This window comes from Taudactylus pleione, unplaced genomic scaffold (assembly GCF_031769625.1).
Source record: "Taudactylus pleione unplaced genomic scaffold, aTauple2 ptg000225l, whole genome shotgun sequence".
NCBI lineage: Eukaryota > Metazoa > Chordata > Amphibia > Anura > Myobatrachidae > Taudactylus > Taudactylus pleione.
In genome coordinates, this window is record NW_028284627.1 from 13,839,319 (window position 1) to 13,855,371 (window position 16,053).

Consider the following 16,053-nt stretch of genomic DNA (forward strand, 5'->3'; position numbering starts at 1 on the left):
TACAGTGGTTCCCTGACTAGTTGCCGCAGGGCGCCTGCAGGGGTGCCATGTGTTGGTGTTTCAGTGTCACATAAAATTATTTATGGCCAATGTGATAGGCAAAATTAGTGCTGGTGGCTCCCAATAATAAAATATGTGTACAAACAGAAGAGAAACCCTGTCCATCACCGCATAACTGACCCTAAGGATGACACACAGTATAAGCACAATTTACTTCATTTCATTTTTTCCGAATTTCTCAATAAGACCCCTTCGGCCTAGGGGTGCCGTGAAACAATATTGATTCTCTAGGGGTCTGTGATGCAAGAAAGTTTGGGAACCACTAATATAATTTGTAATTTTTAGTGAGATGTCTGAATAATTAAGATTTGAAAGAGCTCAGGCCCTGATTCAGAGCCGGACGCTCTGACAGAGCGCTTGCTCTAAATCAGAGCGTCTTTTTTTTATAAGGAGCGGCCTCCTGGCCACTAGCATTGCTGTGGGTGACCACCCACAGCTAATGCGAGCGGCCAGGATGATGGACGCGATGGTCAAGACCATCGCGACCATCGGGCTTGCGACGAGACCCTTGTGGTAGGGTCTCGTGACCGCAAGCCCCAGAGGGCTTTCGGCTCAAACAAAGCCGAAAGCTCTCCCACTGACATCACTTGTGATGTCAGTGGGGCCGCCCCCAGACGGTAGGCGTTCTCATGGGAACGCCTCTGTCTGGGCAGCCACCAAAGGGGGCGTGCTGTCACTCAACATCGACAGCACGCCCCCTTTGGTGCGAGAACCGGAGCGACGGATTGCCCGTCGCTATCCAGGTCTCACGCATGCACACGACGGAGCCGGCTCCATCGTGTGCATGCGCTCTGGGCCACCATCAACCCGGTTGAGAGCGCTCAGCGCTTGCGACCGGGTCTGAATCCGGCCCTTAGTTTATTTAATATCTGCATCCTATATTATTTGTCCTTACATTGGACCTGTCTTTTACATAGGAAAGGCAGTCATTCTGTGTGGTGAATCAATATGAAATCTAATAATTCATTAGGATCTAGGGGGGTATTTATCAAAGCTGGGAGAGAGATAAATTTGTGAGAGATAAAGTACTAATCAATCAGCTTCCAATTTACATTTTGCAGGTTGTGTTTAAAAAATGAAAGTTAGGAGCTGATTATTTGGTAATTTATTTTTCACAATTTTATCCCCCCCTGCCTCCTAGTACATGAGGCACATTATTTTTAATCTGTTGGACATTAGAATCAATATTTAATATGGCAAATGAAGAAAGCTGCACCCACTGCCCCAAGTGACATCACATTATCACCTACTCTGACTGGAATTCCCACACTTACAAGATACTGCTGAGTGTGGAGATTCCAGCACAGGGTGGTAAGGCAGTGCTATGATGTCACGGGATAAAAGGTACCCTTTGCTGTACAAATATGGCCAAAAAGTGAAGCAGATTACACTATTACCTACAGTACTAGTAGGACCATTTCTGCATCTACTGCTGTTTTGTATGCTAAGCTATTACATTATATGCCTGAGATAAATGAAAACACTACTGTATATCCTGTTGAACAATGGGTAATCATAGTGACCAACTTACTTTGAAAAAATCCTAGAATATTTTCTTTACATTGCAAAGCAATACATTAATAAAAATAAATGACCATATTCGTTTATGAGGAAATGTTATTCATTAAACTATTCCCCAAACTAGGTAACTTTTCAGTACAATATTCCCTTTAAGATGGTACAGATTTTATTGTTAGCTTAAAGCCAGGGGCATCTTAACAGAGGAGGGGGCCCGAGTGCACTCCCCGTGCGGGGTCCCCTCCTCTCTCCCCGGTGGCCGGCAGCCGACTGACGTGGCTGGCCAGCCACCGGAGCATCAGTTGACTCCGGGCACTAGAGTGTGCCCGGAGTCTACTGCGTATGCGCAGAACGGCGGAAAAATGGCTGCGGCGGCCATTTTCCCGTGTTCTGTGCAGCGCTGACACCCGCCACAGAACCACGGACAGGTAAGTTTAAAATAATATTGGTGCAGGGTGTGCGGTGCGGGGCCCGTGTGCTCCACACACACTGCACCCATTATAGATACGCCACTGCTTAAAGCCTCTGTTCGTATACCGTAATGCTGACAGAAAATGAGTCCAAAGGCTCATACACACTAGATGATGTGTGTGATGAACGATATTGGACGCGGCGGGGGTGCCGACATCGGTAATTGTATACACACTCGCCGATGCCGGCCACGACGTACGACGGCGGAAGGGGAGCAGGGCCATGCTGCATTCGGCAGCATGGCATCGTTAACAATATCCCCAGATTGAGCTGCACGTTCAGCCGACTGGGGATATCGTTAATGACCGCGGGAGCGCGCATCGTTGATCGTTCACTGCATACACACTGGACGATATGAACGATATATGGTTGAATGTTATCGTCCATATCGTTCATAAATATTGTCTAGTGTGTACGCTGCTTTAAAAGTATGGTGCCTCAAAGCCTCCATCGCCCCCTCCCATTTTAGGCTTCCTCATCAAACTTTACAAACAGGTTGTTATATTAAATGAGCTACAATAACAGATGCATTCATATCTGAGCAGCAGAAGTATATACCTGAATATATCATTTAAAAAAAAACAATGTGTAACCAAATAAACTTATCAACATTTTTTTTTTTTTACAATTTTCAAAAATTCTAATACTACACAAGCCTGAAGTACAGGGGAAACAGCTGGCAAGCACAAAAACAGTGTCACAGTCCCCACTCTGACCCCTTACCCCATTACGATGGTCATAGTAGTTGAGTGAGGTGTGAGTGAGGATGAAGACCCTGGACTTGAAGTTGGCCGGAGACGTCCTCCTTTTCTGCTGGGATCTCTTGATAAGCGGCTGTTGCAGTATGACTGAACTAGTCATCTGGAATATCAGCCTCTTTTCCCAGGGTCACAGGGGGACCCTGAGGTGCTCATATAGACACAACCCTCTGGAGTCCAATCAAAATGGTGAAGACATAAGTCCCGGGTCAGTAACACGGATGATTGTACAGTTCCACACCTAGCACTGCGAGAGAAGAAGCTACAAGTAAAGGGTGTCTGGAGTGGAGGTGGAGTCCCTGTAATGTTATCTACAGATCTATGAGCTGAGAAGGTGCATTATATCACCTCATCGATAACCACATCCTCTTTTCTACTGAGCTGCTGCTTCTGTAAGATTGTCGGTACAAAGAAATATACTCCCCCTCCAAAGGTTACACATTCCTCCCACTGAACTGCATATCCATACTGTAAAGTGACTAAACAAGACACAGTTAAAATCAGGGCTTATACCGATTGGGGTATTGGAACCTTAAGAGATGCAGCCCATACTCCCGAGGGTCCTTGCTCAACTGGCCACGCTAAATAGTGTGTGTGGCTTTCCTAATAATCAAACACTGATCCAGTTGTATTTCATCAGATAAAATGGGATATTGGGTCGGCCCATCACCTCTATCCATTTCTGTTGGTAGGTACTGTATGTTTCTATGGATGGTTATTGAAAATGTACTGTAAGAAGCTATAAACACACTAGAGGCCAATCAAAAAAATCAGCTTTTGTTTTGTGACATCCCTTAACCACTTAACTGGTTAATATATTTTCTAAAAACCGCTCAGAAATTGTCGGGGTTTTTATGATTGAATTAGGTCAAGAACATCAATTTAAAGTTATTCAACACAATTTTACTAAAAATATATTTTTCTTTTTGTTTAAAACACAGTATACCATTAAAAAATAGCTATTTTTTATGGTATACTGTAGTGATGTCCATCGATGGCTGTATCATCAATGGCTGATGGTTTCAAACAAACGTTAGGAAACAATCGATGTTTCAACAATCGATGGTTGAGTTCTGCATGAAATCAATTTTTCAGATGTATCGGAAAATTCCACAGTAATGATGATCGGGACTGACTAGGGGAAAGAGGGACTACTAAGGATGGCCATCGGTGGAGTATCCATTGATGGTTACCATTGATGTGTCCATCAGTGATTACCACCGATGGCACACAAACCATTTACGGTTAAACATTGAACCATTGGCTCTCTGCCATCGATGGCAAAACCATTTAACATCAGTGATCAATATCGATGTTGGAAAAACATCGATAACGATCACTACCCTAGGGACTACTATTTTTTATTGGGATGGCCACCGGTGGTGTAACCATTGATGTTTACCAACGATGGCAAAATAGCAAGTAGCCATCAATGGTTATAAACTATTCAATGGATTACCATCGATGGTTTCACCAACCGATAGTCATCCCTGTCTTTTGACTAGCCAGTGGGCCAATCAGAATGTGGAAGCGGGCCTTCGCTGGTACCAGGGGGCGGACCTATGCTCCATGTCTTGGCACTCCGTAAAAAAACCCCATTTGGTTATGCCTAGACATCGATGGAGAGAAACCATCTGGTTCACCCCCATCGATGGCATAAGCATTCAACATCGACCATAAACCATCGATGATTATGAATCATTGATGGTCAATTGACATCCCTACTATTATTATGCAGTGAGTTGTGGTAGGTTGGCTTTCCTTAGCGGCTGCCCCTCTGCTTCTCATTGCAGCCGCTGGGTACAGTGAGGGGGCATGCGCTGCTCGCTGTGTGTTTCCCGGGCAGCTGCTTCTCTCTGCAGCCGCTGGGTAGAGTGAAGGGGCAGGCGCCTCTGTCTGTGTGTCTCCCTGGCGGCTGCTTCTAACTGCAGCTGCCGGGTGAGGGGTCCCGCCGGGCTGCCCGATCACTGCTGGGCACAGTGATCAGGACAAACTAGGGGAGGGCCTGGAGGTCCCTCTGACACCGGTGGCTGCTGGAAGATTATCTTCCGACAGCCGCCCACAGGGCATTTCTGACTGGACGCATCAGATGCGACCATGTCAGGGAAAGCCCAGCCTGGTGTGGTCGGATCTTATTTGACCACGCCAGGCAAGTGGTTAATAGATTGGAAGATTACAAAGTACCCAGGCCCGAGCTTCTTTAGGGGTCCGGAACTGCAGGGGAAGTTTACCACGTCCCTCACATTGCTGCAACCACACCCTCTTCTACGCACTTCTCGGGTCATAGTGCCTGTTGTCGCCCACCAATGGTCATCCCTGTTTTCTTACTCACAAGGCAATGGGCCAATCAGAGAGGACACTTCCAGCTGTAAGTTCAGTGTGCTCTAACTCATATCAGTTCCTGCAATATAACAGTCTGAAATTCTATGAAACGCAGGTCATTGGAAATTTGATGGTTCTTTGTATAATGCTTTTTTTTAGTAGGCTCCACTTTCCCAAAGTTTAAACTGGAGTTTGTGCAGGACTTGCACTGATTTGAGACAGATATCTGGAAACCTTACATCGCTCCTGCTATCGTTAACCCTGACATTACATTCAAGTTCTTTGTTGCTCTTTTATTATCAACAACAATGCTTTCCTGTTTGCACTTTTCTCAGTTCTTTCTATTCCTTCCAACTTCCCTACAACTCTCATCACATCCACATTTTCTAAAAAAACATGCTATATATATGCTATATATATATATATATATAAGTAGAAAACAGAGAGAGGGCACTCAATGGGACTTATGCAGCAGATATAAATAAATTAGGTCAAACCAGAAAATGCTGTTGGACCTAATTTATTTATATCTGCTGCATAAGTCCCATTGAGTGCCCTCTCTCTGGGTCTGATTCAGAGCCACTCGTAAGCGGCCGCTAGTTCGTTCCGAGCGATGTTCGCACATCTGCGCATGCGTATGGGTTTTAGTACGCATGCGCGAACCAGTCAGTGCGGTCAGAAATCGTGTGCTCGCAATATAGCGAATGCCTGCTAATTTGAGTGACAGAGTGAGGCATTTGTGGGTGGTAACAGGGGAAGGTGCTTGAAAACGGGGAGTGGAGATCCAAACGCAGGCGTGCCAAACGGTCAAAACGGGCGCTTAATGGGTGTGCATAATTAACAAAGCAGCGTCATCGACCACGTCAGTTGGGTGTCTTTTAGCCAGAACTGCTCGCATGATTGCAGTAGGAAAATGCAACCACAAGAATAGCGAGCAGTTCATTCGCCTTTCGATGTACTCGATTAATCTAATAAATAGCGGAGATGACGTATGATGCGAGCGGCCAGGGGGTGTTTTTTAGAAAAGAACGTCCGCATGTTTTGTTCGCTCGTTCAGACCTAGATGCGTCAACAGACCGCAAAGAGCGAACAGTCAATTTAAATAGCCAGCCCCTTTTTCTGGACGAGCGAGCGCAAATAGCGTCCGGCTCTGAATGAGGTTTTCTACTTATTTAACCCATGGTAGACTGTGGCACCAGGGCTGTTGATATTTTGTAGGAGAGTGCTGGACTATTATTCTTACATATATATATATATATATATATATATATATATATATAATTATATATATATATATATATATATATAAATATATATATATATAGATATATATATATATATATATATATATATAATATAACTTCCTCCTGCTGTGCTTTGGTGGTGACCTCTGTGATGAATAGATAAGGTCCGGGCAGCTCACAACAGGTGTCGGCTCAGCTGCGCCTGCGGTCTGTGAGGCAGAGCAGGGCAATGGGGAACAGGAATGTCCACATATCCCTCTCTCCCAGCTGAAGAACGGCATCTGAAGATGGCGTTAATTTTGTGAGGCTCCCTCCATATTAATTTACAACTGACTATAGTAAATTTGAACAGATCACATTTCCCATTACAGGTATGTACAACTATGCAAATTTCAGGGCATGGAGGAGGTTTTTTTTTTTTTTTTAATTTTTTACATTTGACATTAAAATAAGGTGAAAATGGTGTGAAATTCTCACATTATTTTAGAATGTGATAAATAGGTCCCTGTCACGTTTAGGGTTTTTAGATCCGAGTCAGGACCCGTGGACTGGGCTGACAGGTTGTAGCAGAATTGAGGTGGTAGGATCAGAGATCTACTCATTGGTGAGACCCAGGTGGTAAATGCCTGGTGCCCTTAGAGAGGTCAGTTATACCTGGAAGGCTCCCAGTCTGCCCCTGCAACCAATTGAATGGCACTCAACCTCTTACCCTGAATGTAGAGATAAGGGTCCGAACCAGTATTTGAGAACTCAGGGGACAGCACAGCGAGTAATACAGGTAATCAGTACCCAGTCTGGAATCTGCTAACAGATGCTGCAGACCAATTAACAGAGTGGGGTCACTGGAGCCTAAATCCGCAAGGAGGAGTCTAGGTCCAGCACTCAGTACCCAATACGTGGAATGAAAACTGTAGCAGAAACTCAGCGCAAACCCCAACACTCTAGGAGAGGGCCCACAGAGCAGCAACCACCATTGATAGTGATACCAATGGTATAGTGAGTAGTGAGTCCCAAAGTAGATCATGAGCTGCAATACTGAGTATAAGCAATATAATGCAGGATAGAAGTAAATCTGAAGTTCAGCGAGGATAAAGTCCACTTGAACCTGCAATGAACAGGAAAGATGTACTCAGGGGACTTGCTAGTAGATAAGGTCACTGTGGCAGAAGACTTGGCACTAGAGTCACTAGGAAAGTCTTTGGAATGCCCAGGAGACTTCAGAATACAAGCAGGCTGTAGATGAACTTGGACGGTAGATGAACCAGATAAGAACCAGAGGTTGCAGACCTGGAACTGGAGACTTGAACCAGAATGGGACTGGAGGCAACAGCAGAGTACTGGAGTTGAACCGGAGACTTGAACTGGAATTAAACCGGTGATAGTAGCAGCCAGCCAGAATGGAACCGCAGGTTTGGACCGGAATGGGACTGGTTAGAGTTGCAGCAAATCTGAGTGGAACCACAGGCTTGGACCACTATACAACCAGTGATAGCAGCAGCCAGCCGGAGTGGGACCGTGGGACCGGAGATAGCAGCAGCCAACAGGAGTGGCACCGCAGGCTGGAACCGGAAATAGCAGCAGCCAGCTGGAGTGGGACCACAGGCTTGAACCGGAGTGGGACCACAGGCTTGAACCGGAGTGCGACCGAATGGGACCGGTTAGTGTTGCAGCAAATTGGAGTGGAACCGCAGGCTTGGACCGGAGTGCAACCAGTAATAGCAGCAGCCAGCCAGAGTGGGACCAAAGGCTTGAACCAGAGTGGGACCGGAGATAGCAGCAGCCTGTCACGGCCAGGGTTTCTCGGCATGGTAGTCACCGGGTATTACCTGTGAGGTCGTTATGGCGGGGGGTCTCTGGCAGCGGTGCTGGTGTTTGGCGAGGGGCATTGGCTGCGCGTGGTTCTGTGCGGGCATATTGTCACTAGGCCTGGTGAGGTCTGGCGGTGTTTCCATTCCGTTGGCATGGGTGCCGCCATCTTGCCTGTGGCCATGTGATTCCAGCTGTCCAATCCTGGTAGGTCATGTGCTCATTCCAGCCAGTCACAGCGCGGCACTGAGTATTTAGGAAGGTCCAGAGCCTTCCTTCCTTTGCCAGTGGAACGTGTTTCTCAGCTGCGGCTGAGAGAGAGAGTACCTGTGCCTTCCCTGCCTGCTTGTAATGCGCTCCTAGCCTGAACCTTGCCTGCTCCAACCTGCTGGACTTACCCTGCACCCTCCATATACCTTCTTACCTGCCTGAGTTCCTGAACCTGCTGTTTCCCTGCAGCTTGCTTCATTTCACTCCCAGCTGGACTTCATTACTTCTGCCTGCATCAGTTACAGCTCACCAAACCTGCATTCAGTTACAGCTCATCAAACCTGCATTCTGTTTTCAGCTCACTATGGCCCTCATTCAGAGCCGTACGCTCTGAGCAGAGCGCACGCTCTGAATGAGGGCCGGCCTCCATGAAAATGGAGCGTCCTTCTGGACGCTCGTATAGCTGTGGGTCACCACCCACAGGCTATACGAGCGTGCATTTTGATGGCCGCGATGGTCGAGACCATCGCGACCATCGAAATTGCGAGCCGGAGCTTGCGGTTGAGGTTTTCAACCGCAAGCTCCGGAGTGATTTTGGCTCTATCAGAGCCAAAATCACTCCCACTGACATCACTAGTGATGTCAGTGGGCCGGCTTCTGACGGGAGGCGTTCCCGTGGGAACGCCTCCGTCAGGGAGGCACGCCCCCGGCACGCCTACCAAAGGGGGTGTGCTGTCAATCAACATCGACAGCACGCCCCCTTTGATCAGACACAACGAGCGAAGGACTTTCCTTCGCTCGTCGCGTCTGGCGCATGCGCACGACGGAGCTCCCTCCGTCGTGCGCATGCTCAGTCCAGAACATCGACCCACTTGCGAGCGGACAGCCGCTCGCGAGTGGGTCTGAATCAGGCCCTATATTTGTATACTGGACTGTTCCTGCCTGTCACTATCTGGACATTTTCTCATTAACCCCCACTACAGTTAACAAGTGCACTTTAGTGCTATACCTGGACTTTTTCATTTGCCATTCCCATGTCTTCTAAGTCACTTATTAAAAACTCCACTTTTTCATTTAAGTCTGCTTCTGTGTCTGCTCCTATCACCACCCCGGGTCCACATCAAATTCAGAACCTCACACAGCCAACCTGGAGTGGTACCGCAGGCTGGAACCGGAAATAGCAGCAGCCAGCCAGAGTGGGACCACAGACTTGAACCGTAGTGGGACCGGTGAGAGTAACAGTAGCTGAGCCTGACAGGGACCGGTGCTTGAACACAGGCTGCACAGGCTGCTGGAAGTAGCATACAGTGCAATGCTATAGAGTGCATGGGCCAGACTCAACAGCTTGCAGGAATCCAGTAGCTGAGGTTCAGGCAGTAGATCGGAGGTAGCACTTACTCACTAGTGAGTGAGATCACTGGAAGGCAAAGAACCACATTGTTCTGACAAGGTGCTAGTGTGAGGTATAGGCTTAAATAGGGCGCTCTTGTCAAGTATAGGATGACGTGATCATGTGACTGCAGGAGACAGGAAGAGACGATATTGGTGCTCACCTGATCAGAGACATACCTGCTTTTGTAGAAATTAAGTTTTGGGGCCATTCATCAAAAAGGTAATGCAGGAGATAGCACAGATATCTCCTGCTTACCTTTCACTTGCGATGTGGCCCGCTGTTCCCCTACAGTAGTACAGTGGTTCTCAAACTCGGTCCTCAAGACTTCACACAGGTCACGTTTTCCAGGTCACCCAGCAGATGCACAGGCTTATTCATTACTCACTGACACATTTTGAAAGATCCACAGGTGGAGCTAATAATTTCACTTGTGATTCTGTGAGGAGACCTGGAAAACATGCCCTGGTTGGGGTCCTGAGGACCGAGTTTGAGAACCTGTGCACTAGTAAATAAACACAAGTCATCAAGCTCTGAAAATACAATATTTTCTGAGCTTGACTGCAGGAGCATTCGTCATCTTCAGATGACGTTTGCTCCCACACTTGGCGCTCACCCTGCTCCTTCACTATGGGAAGGAGTCCTGGGTTGTGAAGAGGGATCCTTTCGGATCCCTCCGCCCCTGTCCGGCTCCTTCTGACGGACGCCAGGGCTTTGTGCGCCTGCAGGGACTCTAGTTTAGTTCATGCCGGCGCACTTTAGCACTGCCGGGTCAGACTTGGCAGTGCTAAGTTTCACCGCTCCAAAAGGAGCAGTAAAACTGCTCCGGGGAGACAGCTGATCTTCGAGTCAGTTGTCTCCACACCGGAGCAATGATGAATTGCTCGGGCACTCACGGCAAGTTAGTATGTTATTTATCAGGGTCGGCACTGACCCCGATATTTAACATAATGAATAGAGCCCATAAAGTGGAGAGAGATATAAACCCCTCCTAGATTTGCCCCTGGCTGAGGGGCACATGTTTGCTTAGTGGCAGAAAAGTAACAAAAAATAATTTGTAAGGAGGCGCGGTCGCACCTCCTTACATTAAGCCATACCCGACCTCGTCACAGCTCTCTATGGCCCTGCATGGTGCCGTTCCTTTTAATTATTCAAAAGGACACAGCGATACAACAATTTTTCCTTTCTTCGTTTTGATTTTTTATTAAGTTATTGACCTTCTCCCTGAGATAGAAAGTGAGAAAATAAATCTAAATATTATAATAAGGGGTAGATAAATAATTTTGATCACAGAGAGATATCTGTATGGATGGTATTTTTTGTCTTTGCTGATTTTTATACCGTTACTGGAATAGGCTGCTGTTTGAATGGGCTGTTCAAATGCACAATGCACACAAATGGTTGTGATCGCTGACCAGTTCTTAAAGCTTGGTGTGCTCATATATATATATATATGTATATATAGACAGGGGTGCTGAGAGGGGGGGTGCAGGTACAGATTACCCGGGCCCGTGCATGGCAGGGGGCCCGGGCCGCCCGCAGCAGACCATCGTTTGTTCATTTTTACAAGTTTTTTTTCTTTATTCCCCTTTACTGGTGGTGAGCGGCAGTTTGGGGGAGGGAGGGGGGACGAGAGGTCTCTGTCACCGCACTGTCTGTGTTTCAATGTGTCACACAGACAGTGTCACTTACTTGCAGGCTGCTGCAGCAGCGCCGCTGCGGAGCTCATGCTCTCACGAGTTGATGACGTCATCATCTCGCGATGCTTCTCTCTTCAACAGCAGGCACCACTGCACCAGTTCCAATCCAGGCTCCGGGCGGCGGCAGGCTGGGACGGGTAGGGGATCACAGAAATGTAAGGTACGGCGTCGCGGGCGCAGGTCCAGGATCTTGTAGTTTGAGGGTGTGAGACTGGGTGCACCGTGAAGGAAGAGCCCGAGCGCGCCACTGACTGTGATTCTGTCACTGTGTGAGTGACTGACACTGCCCATCCAGTGTATATTAGATATATATATATATTTATGTGTATATATATATGTGTGTATATATATATATATATATATATATATATAAATATATATACACACATGTGTGTGCATTTATTTATATATATATATATATATATATATATATGATATATAATATATCGTATTGATATTAGGTATATCTAGCTAAACATTTGTGTAATATATGCAGGAGTGCATAGTAGCGATTTTTTTTATTTGTTTTTTTTTTATAAAAAGGTAAAAAAAAAAAAAAAAAGACATGCCTCCTCCCTGGCCGGCTACGCCTTGCAGGGGTGTATCTAGGGGTCTGAGCGCCCCTGGCAAATTAAAGGACAGCACCCCCCCCCTCTCTCTTGCAATTTCCCTTACCACACAATAGGGCGGGTCGGTTTAAGAATGAACCCTGACTCCTCCTATCTCTACTTATGACTCCTCCTACTTCCATTCCTGACCCCTCCCATTGTATTGTTATTTGTATAGTTTATATTTGATGAATTTTTTTGTCCCAATGCAACTCTTCACTTATATGTATAGTTAATTATTTGTTGTTGTTGCCATCACCCCTTCTCTTATTTATAATTAATGATCCCCTATTACTCTCCACGTTCACTTACTGTTTATGTATGTGTGTGTGTTTCAACACACACACACACACACACACACACACACACACACACACACACACACACACACACACACACACACACACACACACACACACACACACACACACACACACACACACACACACACACCAAAAAGAACAAGCCCGGCACTCCCATTACAATGAGGAAGATAACTGGCATGCGATGCCCTCCTAGGATGACGGCCCATCCAAGTATATGGAGAAGAACAAGGCGGCACTCAGCAGACTTTCAAGGTAAGTAAAAATCCTTTAATCCGACGTTTTGTATATGTATCCCTGAAGACGGGGGTTAACCCCGAAACGTTGGATTAAAGGATTTAGGGCCTGATTCAGACCCACTCGCGAGCGGCTGTCCGCTCGCAAGTGGGTCGATGGTGTGCACTGAGCATGCGCACGACGGAGGGAGCTCCGTCATGCGCATGCGCGAGACGCGACGAGCGAAGGACTTTCCTTCGCTCGTTGTGTCTGATCAAAGGGGGCGTGCTGTCGATGTTGATTGACAGCACGCCCCCTTTGGTGGGCGTGCCGGGGGTGTGCCTCCCAGACGGGGGCGTTCCCAAGGGAACGCCTACTGTCAGAAGCCGGCCCACTGACATCACTAGTGATGTCAGTGGGAGTGATTTTGGCTCTGATAGAGCCAAAATCACTCCGGGCCTTGCGGTTGAGAAACTGAACCGCAGGCTCCGGCTCGCAGTGGCGATGGTCGCGATGGTCAAGACCATCGCGACCATCAACCTGCACGCTCGTATAGGCTGTGGGTGGTGACCCACAGCTATACGAGCGTCCAGGAGGACGCTCCATAATTATGGAGGTGGGCCCTGATTCAGAGCGTCCGGCTCTGAATCAGGGCCTTAGTCTGCTGAGTGCCGCCTTGTGTGTGTGTGTGTGTATATATATATATATATATATATATATATATATAAAAGATCCAAGGTCCTAGAAAGGAACTGGCGGCACACCAAATCCAAATGTAAACAAAATGTATTCAAAACATTAAGGTGAGAAAAACATCATTCATCGACGTTTCAAAGTCCGCAGACTTTTTCTTCAGGATGTATCACTAAGACATCAGCAACAAACAAGTGTTATAGTGCAGGTGTCCTACCTTATATGCGCCCATATCGCGCCATATCCACACTCCCAGAAGCACTGTCTCCGGATGAGGGGGCGGGGCCTCCGCAATCCCGGAACCGGAAGTGATGCGGGCGATGACAATTCTGGTTGCTAGGCAACCTCTGTAGCCACAACTCACCACGCAGGCAGCGCAGCACTGGAGGGATATAACATGTAAACATTAAAACAGTGCATCAGACCATGTGTCACAGTCACATGGAAAGTGATATTACAAAAGTAACTACGTGTATCCTCATAAAACAAAAAAAAAAAAAAAGAAAGGAAAAAAGAGAAAAACCCTGATGTAGACATTAACAATAATATCAAATATATAATCTCAAAGCTCATAATTAAATAACTACTTGTGTTTAATAATTAACAATTTACTGCTTCTATACCATTTATGGCTATAAGCTTACTGACATAAAATTACAACCGACAGAACTCATTATTAATTCTAACTGCAAAAAATTTTTTGGCTAGCCTTAGCTAACCTGACGGTTTCATGTTAACACAATGTATATTATATAACTGATCTCAGCATCTCATAATTGTAACCTGCTCAACCTATTTGCTTAGAGAAATACATTAAACGATAACATCTCATTGAGCCCCCAGGGCGCCATCGTGTCTAATTGATGGATCCAACGAGCTTCGGCCTGGCTCAATTTTTTACCTCGGTCACCACCTCTGATGTCTTTAGGAATGTGGTCTATTATTTTATATTTAAGGGACGCCAAAGAATGTTGCGCGTTCTTAAAATGTCGTGCAACGGATCATTAACTCGTCCCTCGAGAGCTGCCCGGATGGCAGAGCGGTGTAGTGCCATCCTCTCCCTGAATGTACGAATTGTTTGGCCCACGTAGTAGAGCCCGCAAGGGCACATTATAATGTATATCACATATTGTGTTTGACACGTTAAATTATATCTGATGTCAAACTTGCGACCCGTATGCGGATGCTTGAAATAAGTACCTGGTTCTAAGTATCTGCACGTAATGCAAGAAGCACATTTGTAGCACCCAGGTTTTTTAATTTGAGTGAGAAATGATTCCGTGTGCATTAAAGGGGGTGTGCCAATCCTAGATTTTACTAAGATATCCCTGAGGTTGCGTCCACGTTTGTAACATGGCATAATTTCTTTGTTTTTAAAAAAAGGTAACTCACGGTCACCAGTCACTATTGGCCATAGTGCTCTGGTGACCCGAGGAAGTACCTGACTTGCCATAGTGTATTCCGACGCAAACGGGATTTTATTCGTTTTAGGCCCTACTTACAAAGCTTACAAAAGTGCTGAATAAAAGAGCACTGAAACGTTGCTACTACATGCCGTGTTAAAGTGGATTTATTCAAGTCACCAGGAGTGCCGCAATGTCTCCATGTAAGTGTATATATATATTTACTTGCCTCCTTTCTATCTTCTCCTCTGTCTTTTTTCTGTAGCTGGAGGTGGGGTTTGGTTCTATTCTCACAGGGCAGCCAGGGGCAAGGACATGATTTTCAGGGGGTGGTTTCTATATATACACATGACATTAAATCATTCACACATTACATACAAGCATACACACAACATGCACACATGACATACTTACAAAACACACACATAACATACACACATGACATACTTACAAACACACACACACACAGCATACAGTCAGGTGCATAAATATTGGGACATTGACAGAATTTTCATATTTTGGCCTCTATTCAGCACCACAATGGCTTTAAAGTGAAACAAACAAGATGTGCTTTACCTGCAGACTTTCAGATTTAATTTGAGGGTAATTACATCCAAATCAGGTGAACGGTGTAGGAATTACAACAGTTTCTATATGTGCCTTCCACTTTTTAAGGGGCCAAAAGTAATGGGACTATCAACTCAAAAGTTATTTCATGGACAAGTGTGGGCTATTCCCTCGTTATTTCATTATCAATTAAGCAGGTAAAAGGTCTGGAGTTGATTCTAGGTGTGACATTTGCATTTGGAATCAGATGCTGTTGACTCTCAATATGAGATCCAAGGAGCTGTCACTATCAGTGAAGCAAGCCATCATTAGGCTGAAAAATCAAAACAAACCCATCAAAGAGATAGCAAAAACATTAGGTGTGGCCAAATCAACTGTTTGGAACATTCTTAAAAAGAAAGAGCGCACCTGAGAGCTCAGCAACACCAATAGACCCGGAAGACCATGGAAAACAACTGTGGTGGATGACAGAAGAATTATTTCCCTGGTGAAGAAAAACCCCTTCACAACAGTTGGCCAAATCAAGAACACTCTCCAGGAGGTAGTTGTATATTTGTCAAAGTCAACAATCAAGAGAAGCCTTCACAAGAGTGAATATAGAGGGTTCACCACAAGATGTAAACCATTGGTGAGCCACAAAAACAGGAAGACCAGATTAGAGTTTGCCAAACATCATCTAAAAAAGCCATTACAGTTCTGAAACAACATCCTATGGACAGATGAGATAAAGATCAACTTCTCCCAGAGTGATGGGAAGAGAAGAG

At 46.0% G+C, this 16,053-nt stretch overlaps 1 protein-coding gene across 2 annotated transcripts in view; it reads right to left on the minus strand.

Moving 5' to 3' along the window:
• ITK (IL2 inducible T cell kinase) overlaps positions 1-2,913 on the minus strand; it is a 103,335-nt gene extending 100,422 nt beyond the window's left edge. Inside the window, exon 1 of one of the 2 annotated variants that reach the window (XM_088479020.1) lies at positions 2,773-2,913. In XM_088479020.1, coding sequence (XP_088335146.1) covers positions 2,773-2,910 — 138 coding nt within the window. In that variant the 5' untranslated portion in view covers positions 2,911-2,913. The remainder of the gene's footprint in view (positions 1-2,772) is intronic. The other variant, XM_088479019.1, reaches the window with a different exon arrangement.
• Between the last annotated feature and the right edge of the window lie 13,140 nt (positions 2,914-16,053).